General features: G+C 32.6%; 1 protein-coding gene across 2 annotated transcripts; it reads right to left on the bottom strand.

The window, feature by feature from the left end:
- Positions 1-1778: 1778 nt before the first annotated feature.
- LOC127737728 (uncharacterized) lies at positions 1779-10764 on the bottom strand. 2 transcript variants are annotated; one of them, XM_052248593.1, is made up of 7 exons: positions 10572-10764; positions 10265-10368; positions 9458-9546; positions 7869-7994; positions 7224-7316; positions 4044-4151; positions 1779-2048 (listed from the first exon to the last, which is right to left on the bottom strand). In XM_052248593.1, the coding sequence occupies exons 3-7, from the start codon at positions 9534-9536 to the stop codon at positions 1918-1920; spliced, it is 537 nt and encodes a 178-aa protein (XP_052104553.1). In that variant the 5' UTR covers positions 9537-9546; positions 10265-10368; positions 10572-10764; the 3' UTR covers positions 1779-1917. The 2 variants fall into 2 exon arrangements, with proteins under 2 accessions (XP_052104553.1, XP_052104552.1); XM_052248592.1 differs by lacking the exon at positions 10265-10368 and having other exon boundaries at positions 10572-10763.
- Positions 10765-13952: the final 3188 nt, after the last annotated feature.

Raw genomic sequence — 13952 nt, 5'->3', positions numbered from 1 at the left:
AAACATCTTTGATTAGAAAATTCTTACCACCAATCTTTCTACAGTAAAAGATGGCCTTCAAAAATATTGTGACGAGGTATACTCTCCGAGAGGTTTCAATCAGATTTGGATTCTTACAAATTATAGAAATCTGATCTAAAATATTTAAACACAAACACTCTACATTACTTTTCCTTATTTTGACTTGAAAAATCGAGCGTATCTTCTCATCAAGCGGTGCCTTTCTGCAAAAATGAAAATTGTTATTTAAATTTTAGGTCACACAATCTTACTTTACAAAGAAACACACTCATTCCAACACCAAATACACCAAAGAACTATCACCAAATGCCGGACTTTATTTTTATTGACAGTATATACTCTATTTGTCGAGTTTAGTTAATTGACATTTCAACAAACATTTGGTATTCCAATGGGTACCGTTTGTACACCCCTACTGACCGAATTGTTTTTGTATTTATAATTGAAGTAGAATTCATACAAACCCTTCCCTCAAAGACAAAAAGTTCTTTCATTTCATGTTCAGATATATTGATGATATCCTGTCACCCAATAATACACATTTCAGAGTATAAATGTATCTTAAGTATCCAAGTGAACCTGACATTAAGGATACTACTGAAATTAAAAGGTCTGCTACATATCTGGGTCTTTTTTCTTGAATTGAAAGAGATGGACGACCTTAACGTATGATCTATGATAAGCATGACGATTTCAGTTCCCCTTTGTCAGTTCCTTCATATTTGCATACATGCTGGCCAGTCGTATGACATTTACATACCACAATTGTTACATTACGCACGTGCATGCCCACGCTATACGGACTTCATTAACAGGGGAGTAGTCTTAACACAAGAATGACTCCAGCAGGGTTGTGAGGAAGAACGACTGATTTCGAAAGTATAAAGTTTTACGGTCCCCATCACGAATTGGTTAGACAGATAAGATAACGTGCCCGTGTCACAGCTAACAAGTAATATCTTTAGCGGTCTTTGATCTTAAGTTATTATAGCAGGAGACACTTATTCTATCGAAGTACTCGGTCTCGCTCATTTTAAATTGGAGTTCATGACAATTTTTAGCTGCTTCATGTGAATACTGCCTTGTTGGTGTTTATGACGATTGAGGACGGGGATGATTGATTTTATTGATTGTTTGCTTAACGTCCAGTAGAAAATATTTCATGCGTATTCTGGGAAAGAATAAATGACAATAAATCCAATAGGTGGGCGAGATATGCAGGACAGGATGAGAAATGCTGCAACAGTCCACCAACGGACCCTAAAATATTTTTTGTATTGATTCTTTAACATGCACAGAGCATGGACCTCTCTCAACACTGGTGTCAAACTCACAAAGATAGCAAATAATAATTCCATGATAGTTCAACGCTAACGAAGTTAAATATACACTATTCACACTTGGGTTTTTTGTTTAGACTCAGGGCTATTTAAAGTTTGAAATAATGTATGTAGACACCAGTATGTTGTTGGTATGATTGTTAATGATATAAATAATCCCCTGTGAGCTATAAAAGGCACCTGCATGTAAGATATGTTACAATTCAAAAGAGAAAACCAGTGACATTATTTAGGCTAAAACAACCTCTGGGATATACAAAATATTCAAGGCTGTCTGAGGTATGGAATACATTTCTACGTTCGGCAGTAAACCCAATGCCGAGAGTTAGGGGACATCCATATGGTTGCTCGGAATTTATTGATTGATTGAGTGTTGTTTTCTAAACGTCAAGTGGCAAATTTAAAAATAAACATGTATTTCATACTTTTATATAATTTTAATACTGTATAGTTCTTGTACCATTTCTAAAACTTAACCCATTATGTTCATATTGTAGAAGCCAATGCATAATAGATAAAAAAAATACTACATTTTTAAAATGTTATAAAATCCTTTTTAAATGCCACAGGCATGTGATAAACATCTTCTCTTGCACCTTGTAGATTGTCCACACACTTTACTGCATTGTGAGATGCATGAAATAGATCTACGTCGTCTGCCAAACTTCTTAGTGAGAGTGACACCAACTGCAAAAAATAGTATATTTATATCGAACTTAATTCCAGCTTATAGCCATTTTTACACAGTATTGTATTTTAGACAGTACATTTTGATATGCTAGTAACATACAGTCACTAATTTTAGACATGATATTTCGAATTTTAGCCACTATAAAAAATAAAGGAAGATGCTAAAATAAAATATTTTTTTGCTTAAGTAATGAATAGTCGAAAAAGGGAATTCAGATCAATATGATGATTGTGTGTATGTGTGTATGTGTGTATGTGGGGGGCATCATCAATTTTATTATATATTTTGTGTCTAGAAAAGATGATGTTAAAGTTTCTTATATCTAAAGAAAGGAGAGCGACAGCGACAGAAACTTCACCACCACATTACAAAATACGATCGAAAAAAGGCAGTTTTACCAAAACGAAAAGAAAAAAGACACAAAAAAAAAGAACATGTCATATGAATGAACCACGATGACATAAAATAATGAAACACATAAACACACACCCTCCCCCCAAAAAACTGAAGAAAGCGTAAAGTTGAAAAAGGGCTAAACTCATCAGATCTTTTCAAAGCAGAAAAAAACATCTAACAAAAACACAGATCGGACGTAGCAGGGTATTTATACATCCCTACAAACAGAAAAGACACAAATAGATATAAGAAGATGTGGTATGAGTACCAATGAGACAACTTTCCATCCAAGTCAAAATTTAATAACATAAACCATTATAGGTCAAAGTACGGTCTTCAACACGGAGCCTTGACTCACACCGAACAGCAAGCTATAAAGGGCCCCAAAAATTACTAGTGTAAAACCATTCAAACGGGAAAACCAACGGTCTAATCTATATAAAAAACGAGAAACAAGAAACACTTATGAACCACATCAACAAACGACAACTACTGAATATCAGATTCCTGAGTTAGGACAGGTGCAAACAATTGCAGCGTGTTTAAACGTTTTAATGGTACCAAACATTCACCCTTATCTGAAACAATAGTGTAACATCACAACATAGAAAGACACACTATAAAATATCAATTGAAATGGCTTAACTCAATCAAAAGACATATTAACACCAGTGAACATACACTGAACAAATAAATTTGATCTATGATACAATGTAAATACAAAATAAATAAACTAAGGGAAGAATAATTAAAGTAACATGTTATACTGCTGAGAAATGTTAAACAATATAAGAAAAACAATATGCTAGAACAAAAATATCAGCCATTTGCAATTACTTTAAAGACAGGTAAATGAAAATAATTGTGTTGTTAGGTATACGTGTACAGTTCAAATAGAGAAAGGAAATATTTTTACAAAATAAATAATTTTGATGTTCATATTACGAAAAAGTGAAAATTTATAGTAATACCAAACACTTATCAAAGATGGTATATAGACCAGATGTAACCCTGAATAACATTGAATAACAAGAAAGCATTACAATTAGTATCAACAGGTCAAATAAACAAGAAAGTACGATTTGAGAGTACTTGCAGTTACTGAAAGCTAGTTAAAAGCCAAATACAGTTAATAATAAAAAAATCATGCATCAGAGACTAAAAACAACTAAAACACATCCCAGGGATTTAGTATTTTAACGTCATGGACAGTCAAAGAAGACATGACTTGTACAATGCCAAAAATAAATGTATCGACAGGCAGTAGGATAGTTAGAAGTTAACCTCTTTAAAAAGTACAGATCTGAGAGTACTCACAGTTACTGACAGCTAGTTCAAATCCAATAACATTTAATAAAAAAATCATGTATCTAAGACTAAAATCAATCAGTACACATCCAACATCTAATGGATTTAGTGTAAAGATGTCATGAACACTAATAACAGTCAGAGAAAAACAGGACCTTATGCAATGCCAAGATATCTATATATAGGTATCGACAAATTGTAGTACCGTGAATGTGAATATGTGTATAACAATAATATTTAGTATGGTTTGCATGTATTACACACGATTTTGCATTTTATATACGTACATCCATAATCACTCGGTCTGCTTCCAAACTGTCCACGTGCAAATCCTCTCCCTCCTAAGTTCCAGCTTCTGTCTCTACCGAAATCAACACCGCCATATGCTTCTAATCCTTCATATGAAAAATATCATTTTTTAATTTTGTTCATTGAATCTGTGATTTTTTTCATACATTTATGGTATGAATAAACAGGATGTGTATAATACATTAAATGGCAAAAAAAACCAAAAAAAACAATCTTAAAGCATTTTGCTCAATGTACACCAAATGAATAAGGTAAGACTCTATCAGTAGAGTATAAATAAAACAGGGGCAAATCAAAGCCACTCTAAACTACTAAAGTGAATTGACAACATAGTACATTTGATGTTAATTCACCTTGCATTTTTGTGATTATTTAAACATCAAAGTAATTCGCTTATATACAGTATGAAAAACGAATATGTGTTTCAATTTATTTTATGAAATGAAATTTTATACAAAAATTTACTTTGGTGCATTGCACAAGATCATCATGGAGATGGTGGTTTTCTGCACTGTTAACAACGTTGTTTTAATCGGAAGTGCAATTGCTTATATCAAATAGTATGAAAGAAGTTATGGTGTCTATATCAAATGAAGTACTTTAAAGGCTTTTGTGAGCCAAAATTTGTTCCTGTTAAAAAAGTTCCAGTGGAACTTATATCACAGGAAATATGTTCTGGGAGAACTTTTTTCACATGTAATTTCTAAATAATTTGTTCCATCTCTATAAAATAAGTTCCACACTTTACCTAGTGAAATAAGTTCCGGGTTTATGAGATTTGTTCCTTACCTGGTGAAATAAGTTCTGAGTTTGTGAGATTTGTTCCTCACCTGGTGAAATAAGTTCCTTGTCTGTGAAATATGTTCCACTTGTTAAACAAGTTATCTTAAATACTGAGCATTTGTCATCAGTGAGTTTAAAGTTATCATTCAAGTGCATTATAAAAATAAGTATTATATTAGTATATGTAAGAGAATGATAATCCCTTTCTTCATGAATAAGTACGAGCGTTAGCGAGTACTTATCATGAAGTAAGGGATTATCATTCTCTTACAAACTTAGAATATTGTAAAGTGCTCAAGGCTCAAATGATCTATTTAAGAATTAGTTTTATTGTCAGTGCAATGTTTATAATTGATGCATGATTTCTTTTTTCGGCATGTCATTTATGGATTAGTTTTAGTGATGTGAGGACTTTCTTATCATTTGGGAAATATTTTTTTTTTAAACGCGTTATAGATATTAGGTGACACAACAGTAGAAAGAAAAGGTAGGAATTGTATGTTTCCTGATTGTGAGTATGAATGTAAATCATGTAATATTTTAGTGAGGAATTATCCTTTTTTTATTTACAGTTTAAATCAATTAATACATTTGAGTTGCAACTAAATTTTATTTCACAGCCAATAATTTGGTCCGGCTTTTCACATCAAATACTGTTTCATTATGTCAGGGAAATGTTCAAAAATAACACCCTTAAAAGTTTTTAATATGTTCAAAATTAAATTCCTGTTTTTTTTTTTATCGGAATACATGTATTGGAAATAACTATTCTCCCCAACCGCTGATCAAGTAATCAAGGTTTTGGAAAGCTAAAGATTTAGCTTATTTTTTATCTGAAAGATTTTTTTCTTTTTTTTTGCATTGCTTTGGTATTGTTTAATTTTATAGTAATTTGAAGTTATTAATATTTTCATAATAACATTCACGGTACCAATTTTACTGCACCAGTAAACTTCAACTTATTTTGAGATTTTCACAACTCAACTTTTAGTCAGTTTCAATCACTGTGTGATAAATCCTTTCAATCTGATAAATGTGCTTCGGGGCAGTTGTAACTCATTTATAGAAACTCTTTGTTTTGAACTGTAAATAGACCCAAATAATAGGATAATTCCTTACTAAGAACATGATTTACATTCATTCTTCACAATTAAGAGGCATCCAATCCTACAATTTCATTGGTCGAGAGTACTTTGCTATATTCTAAATAATATAATAGATTAAAAGTGTAAATCATCCAGTTTGGATCCTATGGAGTATAGCAAATGTTTAATTATATACTCTGTAAAAAATATCTAAATGACACTTTTGAACCAGAAAAGATTAGAATAAGAAAAATCATTCAGAAAAAAAGTATAGTTTAAGAGGAACATATGTACTAATTTGAAATGGACAAAGTGACTTGATCATTTATAAATATCAAAAGACATGTAGAAAAAAAAAGACACACTCTTTTGAAACTGTGTCATGTCCTAAGTACATGTATGACTAGAACACGGGGCCATATGACAGTTAACAGGAACCAAGGAGGAATACCGCATAAAACATAAATACAAATTATGATACATTACCATCGCTTTTATTTCTTATCTTCATCATATAGTTACAGTCATGCCTTCAATTGCAAATGTATCCCATTCAAGTAAACATAGTACAGCATTTAGCTTGCATTATAATTTAAGTGTAACAAGAAAATGTTTCTGTGTGCAATAATGATTGAGCGGAACTTATTCATTAGTTTCTATGAAATATTTACATGTTCGTTTAAAACTAATGTCACAGGAACTTATTTAAAACTTTTTAATATTAATTGAAGCAAAATTCATGGAGCTATGATTTTTGTTCCGGAACTTATTTCACATTTGGCCAAAAAATTAGTTCCGGAACAAATTTTTCAGTGCTGGAACATATTTTCTGTGATATAAATTCCGGTGGAACATATTTCCTATGAAATTTGTTCCGGCGGAACAAATGTCATGCCGGAACAAATTTTTTGTTACACTTTCATTAACTGTCATTTACGCTTTATGTTGTTCGTTTTGTTTTCTCAATGATCGAAAAACAGGGGCTGTAAAACTAGTTTAACTCCGTCACATGTTAGCTTGCATGTCTTCAGTCAGGAACGTTGTCAGTGGTTGTCTATTTTTACCTTCATGGTTTGGCAGTCTCTGCTAAAGTTAATATAAATTAAAAATTGTAATTATAAATAAGACTTTAATATACAGAGAACAATGACTGAGGCTATTGTGTTTTTTTATGTCTCTAAGGTGTAACGAGTTACAGAAAGGACTACAAACACAGCAGCGTACTTGTGGAAAAACCACGGATCTAATAATAATACACAATTCTACATTTAATGAAAATGTATGACCTACCATATGAAGGTCGGCCACCATAAGGAAATCTCACATTGGCATCTCCACCGAAATTAAACCGATCTGTTTGGTATCTACCTCGAATTCCTCCTCCTGTTCATATCAAAATATGTTGATAAATACGATAAATAAAAAACTAGATAGAACTCCACTTATATTTTAATGTATTCTATTATCTTTCGACCAATAACTTGCAAAGGATAGCACAAACATTTGCTTTATTAAATTCGGTATTTACTTTTATAAAGTCAAAGATAAGAGCACTATGTATTACACATACACATATATAATCAGCAGACAACATCTAATGACAAAAGCATTTTAACAACCGATTGTAGTATCATGTGCTCCATTAAGGTAAGCATACAAATCTAGCTCCATATGTAGATTGTTAATTGCTTAACGTCCAGTGACAACTATTTCATGCATATTCAGGACTATCCACATGTAGAAGCCATCTGATTGTAATTATGAACTTCGTCTTTTGTCCCTTGTTGAAAAAAAAACCCGAACGGTGTCATTGAAGTATTTCTTCCTTGAAATGACCAAAGAGTGTTTTTCTCACAGTAAATACACCAAAATCAGCACACAAACCAGCGACAACGAATACTTTTTTTTATCCAAATGAGTTCAGGTTGTACTTACCGTCTATTATATTAGGGTTTCCTAAATCACCGTGCAGGTAACCTCCAAGGTTTGATCCACTAGGCCATGTATGCAGGCCACCTACATTCCCAGAAAGACCTCCAGTATGCTCTAAAATTTCCGACCCTATTTACAAAATAAATTTGATAAATTTTATATATATATATATATAATTCATGAACTTTTTATTATAAAATAATTAAAATTGTTTTTACAATTCGATGAAAAAGTAACTGAAGTAATTTTGTAGTGACTTATTAAAGCATACTAGTATTGTACCGATTTCAGTGCGCTACACGACGTGTTTCTCGAACAACCTTCATCAGGTACAGTCAAGACCAAATTTTCGGATAGCCAAGACATAAAACATTTGTGAGTAGCAAATCAAAATGGACCTAAGCTTTTCATCTAAAGCTGTATTAAGTCAACTTGTCTTGGGGAGTTGCATCTCTAGTTTTATTAAAACTACACAAATTATAAACTGAAAATTTCAAGTCAAATTGTACCAGTTAAATCAAGCCAGGAAATAATCACTGGCTATTGATAGTTTACAAGCAACAATACTGACCTAGTGATAGTAATAACAGCAAATGTTACCTATTTAAGAACGCAGGACACGTGTTTCTAAGATAACCTTGCCTTGAGATCAAAAGTTTGAATATCCAAATACATAACACGTATGCGAGCCTCAAAAACCATAATTTTTTTTTTGGTTTAATTTAATCTTACACCACTATTTTGACAGTGATATCTAATCACTTGGGATGTAACTTATCAACGTATCTTATATGAGTAAAACGACGGGTGTCGCATGTGGAGCAGGATCTGATTACTAAGTACCCTTCTGGAACACCAGATATCACCCCGGTGTTTTGTGGGGTTCATGTTGCTCAGTCTTTAGTTTTCTATGTTGTGTTTTGTGTATGTTGTTTGTCTTTTATGATTTTTTTTCCATGGCGTTGTCCGTTTATTTTCGACTTATGAGTTTGAAAGTCAGTTTGGTATCTTTCTCCTCTGTTTTATATATGAAACAAGAGGCTCATAAGAGCTTGAATCGCTCACCTGCCATTCTTATAAATCTTGTATAACGGCCAATTTTGCTGTTAAAAGTTTCTACCTTTATAACTTTAGATTAGAGGCAAACATTACTCGAAAATTAGTAAAACATCTCTTTAAGTGCAACAAATCCTGTAAGGAGTTGTCTGATAGTTATTATCATATTGCAATTTTGTAAATCTTATGTAGCTGATGGTTTTTTGGTGTTCACAGTTTCTACTTATCTTTTAAGATAATAAATAGGCAAACAGTTGTAAAGTAGTCAAAAAGTGCCATTTAAGGACAACAACACCTAAAATGAGTCATTCTATGGATTCGGACATATTGGCATTTTATGGATATCTTGTATTGCTGATCATTTTTGCTATTTGCAGTTTCTATATACCTATCTATTATATTGTTAAAGATAATAGACAAAAATTGAAAATTGAAATTTATATATCATCTTTGCCGTAAAACTTTCGGTCATACGAGCACTCGCTTCAGAAATAAGTTATTAGTGCATAAATTCATATTTTTATAGGATAACTTACAGCTAGGTGTTGAATCCTGTGACGAAGATCCTTGGAAACAGAGCACGAAAACAATGCACAGAATGGAAAGTCCTGACATATTAGCTTACCTAAAAAATATTGGTAATTGTAAACCGACAGCAATTGATAGGATTATCGTAGATTAACTTTTTGATTTATTTAAAACAAAAGTACTAACAAAAATAACGAACTCCAAGGTAAATTCAAAAAGTGGGAAGTTCAAACCTCGACTATTTCAACCAACGGAACAAATGTCATATTCCAAACTTGGTACAGGCATTTTCTAAAGAAAATATTGGGTTTTATAGCTAACTAAACCTCCCACTTGTATGACAATTGTCAATAGATCCGTTATATTGACAAAATTGGGCGAGCAACTAAAAGGTCAGAACTACTTTGCACTTTAAGCAATATACATACTATCCATACTGAATAATAATAACAATAATAGCATTTATACATTTATTAAGAATGAACATTCTACTCAGTCAATACAGTGAAAAAGTAAACATGTTTTGTCCTTATAAAAGGGCTAAGCAGAAATTTGGTAACTACACCTCATGTTAATAGTTCATATAAATAATAAATATCAAAATAAGGAGATCTGGTATAATTTCCAATGAAAAACTACCCACCTAGTCCAAATGACGTGGATGTTAGTTACTATAGTATAGGTCAACGTACGGCCTTCAACAATGCACAAAACCCATACCGTAAAGTAAGGTATAAGAGGTCCCAACGCGAAAAAAATATCTGCATGTTTTACGACTTGACTAATATATATGAAGTTAATACCAATATACTTACCAAATACAATTTAGAAACAGGTCGCTTTGACAATATTCCTAGTTTTGGTTGATGTTGTAATATGAACAAGATTGAAGATGAATATAATTTTCTGTTGATTTGTCCTGTATATAGAACTCTTAGTTAGTATGGTGTACAAATGTATGTGTTATCTCTGTATAATTTAATTGTTTTCTGTATTTTGTCTTATTTGTCATATATGTAAATACCTTATTATTTTGCTGAAGCAATGTTGTTGCTAACTCAATAAAAATTCAATCGTTCAATATTAGCTCACATATTAACATAAAAACTGAAGTAGACTTACGTAATTCGGTATTGTCGCTGCGTGGACTTATGTTTTTTCTCTGTTCGCCCTGTTTTTATATACCCCTTAGATTCTAGTGTTAAGTGGTATCCTCAATCAAATGGCCAATCATAAACATCTCATTATGATGGGGATCATCACATGGGCACAGCGCTTCCTTCTTATGGTTTTCAGAAATCTACATATTACACAAAATAGAGACTATGTAGTAATCAATTTTATTGTTAAAGTGATAACTTCCTGATGCATACAAAGAAACATTCATACATACATAATTGATAACCGTTTATTTTGCTAATTAAAATATAAAAAAAATAATAAAGTTATAATTCATTATGATATTTTGGTATCATCATATACAAGTTGTTGAACGTTTAAATACTATTGATTCATTGGTTAAAGTTGGCATACAGAAGTAAGTGATCTGCCTCTGTGAGTCTTGATGGAAAAGAAAATAAAACTTACTTACACATTTTGAATAAAATAAGAGGGCAAAGGCTCATTTACTTTTATTTTTCTACACTCGATGAAGGTATTGGCATAATCGCGCACCCTCAAGTTAGTATTTTTAATAGAGATGGAAAATTTGCAAAGCCGAGATTTGTATTTTTAACCCTTTACTGCATTGGGAGATTTGGGGGTTTCGGTAGACAAACATTTGCTCTAGCATCATACATAATGCGATAGACTTAAATCCGTACACACAGTTTATTTTCGACCTATGAGTTTTAATGTTCCTTTTGTATCTTTCGCCTCTCTTCGGATCACTTTCAATAAGTCAAGCCTTAACAAACATTGTTTTCTATCTACGATGAGTACTGATATATGAAAGTGTCAAACATTTCATATTTTTTGTGAGATTGTTTTAATGACACATATATATTATAATATGATATTTGTTAAGATGAATTTTAAGATAAGTGAAGGAGTAACCACTTAGCAATTACAGTAATTACAAGGAAGATATCATAAGCTCTTAACGGAAAGGCAATTTCTTCAAAGACACTTTACAATTAGGGATCGTTATTTGTCTTCCGCATTCAAATTAGCGTAGTCGTAATGATATGTAAAAAAATGGACAAATAAAGAACCTCAACCAATGAATATTTGTTTTAATCTATACAATAATATAATTTGAACTTTGTAGACTAGAAGAACAGGAGAGAGACTTAACTACGGACACTGATAACATGCAGCTTGAACATTTGATAGTTTATAATATAAGTAAATTCACTGAGTTTATTACCATGTTAGAAAGGAGACTGCTTTTGAAGACTGTGTTACACAGCAAAATAGCTGAAATCCTCTCGACAATAATTAGTACCGAATAATTGTTTGTTTGATGTCCTGTGGCAAATATCTCAACTAATTCAGGGCGATAATGTTTAACAATAAAGAAATAAAGCAGGTACACTAAAAAGTTGGTCTACTATGGATGAAGGGATGTGAATTTGGACAACATCTGGAAAGAAGAGGGTGTGTTTTTTGACCAACATTTTGCCTTTCAATTTGTCACATAAGGACCCCTCAAAGATTTATTGCAAGGATTAATTAACGTACAAATGCGTTCATCACACAATACGAGGCATCAGATATAACTTCCCGATACCTACCGGACGTGCCTACGTATATTGAGATCCGACACAGCAAAACGGACACCCACAAATCATTGGTTTTGCTGGCGGACAAGAGAATTCAGGCAACCGTATTTCTCAGCATATTTACCCAGATTACGAAAATTACTCTCAGTGTACAAAAAAAATGTAATATTTTGCTGAAAATGAACTATATAGAGGCATACATTTTCCGTTGATAAATTTATAAATTTGTAAGAATTTGAGGTTCCGAACACCTTAGGCAAATTTGAAATCAGATGGATTTGGCTATTAACGTCAGGAACCTTTAGCTCCTCAGGTATTCATATATCCTCGGTTTTAGAAATTTTGGTTTTAAAGAAAGCGCTTCCAACACACCAAATTTATTAAGTGTTTCATTTTAAAGGTCCAGTATTTCATGTTTTAAAAAAACTTCTGCTACACACAATAACCATTAATTTAGAGAAAATTGCAACTTATGTATAGTACGAAGTTTATACTTTAAAAAATAAAGAAACCACATAAACAACGAACCGGATTTATGCCCATCAAATGACCATTTGAATATAAAACAACACAATAAACGTGATGTCAATTTTTTACCGGTGGACGCTTACGTACGTGGCAAATTTACATTATGAATAAAGAGATTTGGAATGATTACCAATGAGACAACTATCCACCAAAGTCCAAATGAAGAGGATGTAACGAACTATGAGTCACCTCACAGCCTACAACAATAAGCAAAACACATACTTTAGAGTCAGCTATTAAAGGTCCCGACATGACAAGATGTGAAACAATTCAAACGAGAAACCAACGATTGATGACAAAAAAATAAACGAAAAACAAACATGACAGACAAGAATTAACCACACTGAGTTACATGCTCTTGACTTTGGACAGGCATATAAAAAATGTGGCGGGGTTACAAATGTGTGTGAGCGTTCACCGCCTAACTAGGGACGATGGTGTAACAGCACAACATATGAACATCAACTCGAAACGTCTTGATTCATCAGGTTGACACGAAGCACAAACACAACTAACATAAAGACAAAAGACACGAATTACCGATATAAAAATTGAGAATGGAAATGGGGAATATGTCAAAGAGACAACAACCCGACCAAAGAGCAGACAACAGCCGAAGGCCACCAATGGGTCTTCAACGCAGCGAGAAAATCCCGCACCCGGAGGTGGTCCTCAGCTGGCCCCTAAATAAAATTGTGTACTAGTTCAGTGAAAATGGACGTCACCCTAAACTCCAAAACATATAAATGAACTAAAATTAAAAAACATACAAGACTAACAAAGGCCAGAGGCTCCTGACTTGGGACAGGCGCAAAAAGCCAATTACAAACAATAAATACATCATTTCTCCCAGACATGCATATTCAGGACAATAAGGTGTTAATGTCATGTGAATACTAGTATATCCGAAACTTAAGACTTGTTGCAACAGTTTTTTTTTTGTGCAGAAAGTGTCGCAATCTCTCTACACGAAGCATCAAATTTAAAGTCACAATTTTGACCAGATGTGGCTGCGTATTTATACATCGCGTACAACCAAACGGACGTCCTCCTATAACATGGGTTTTACTGCAGGACGAGAGAAGTCAACACTTTTTGGTTAAATAGTAAAGACAAAAATATTATGTTTTTTTTTCAACCTCCTGTGCGATAAAACAGATCTTGCAAATCTGATATAATTCCTACTTCAGGGTTGAATATGTGTCCATATAAATAGATTCGTAACTTCTACCATAACGTGATCCAATTAATG

This window comes from Mytilus californianus, unplaced genomic scaffold (genome assembly GCF_021869535.1).
Source record: "Mytilus californianus isolate M0D057914Y unplaced genomic scaffold, xbMytCali1.0.p SCAF_4, whole genome shotgun sequence".
NCBI classification, from domain to species: domain Eukaryota; kingdom Metazoa; phylum Mollusca; class Bivalvia; order Mytilida; family Mytilidae; genus Mytilus; species Mytilus californianus.
This window is presented reverse-complemented; position numbering and strand designations above follow the sequence as displayed.

Bases quoted from the DNA above. Each gene is read 5' to 3' on its own strand.
- LOC127737728 (XM_052248593.1), bottom strand. From the start codon at position 9,536: ATGTCAGGACTTTCCATTCTGTGCATTGTTTTCGTGCTCTGTTTCCAA. The intron at 4,152-7,223 runs GTAGGTCATACA...TTTCATATGAAG, and splicing joins TGGTGGCCGACCTTCATATG to GATTAGAAGCATATGGCGGT. The intron at 2,049-4,043 runs GTACGTATATAA...TATTTTTTGCAG, and splicing joins CAGACCGAGTGATTATGGAT to TTGGTGTCACTCTCACTAAG.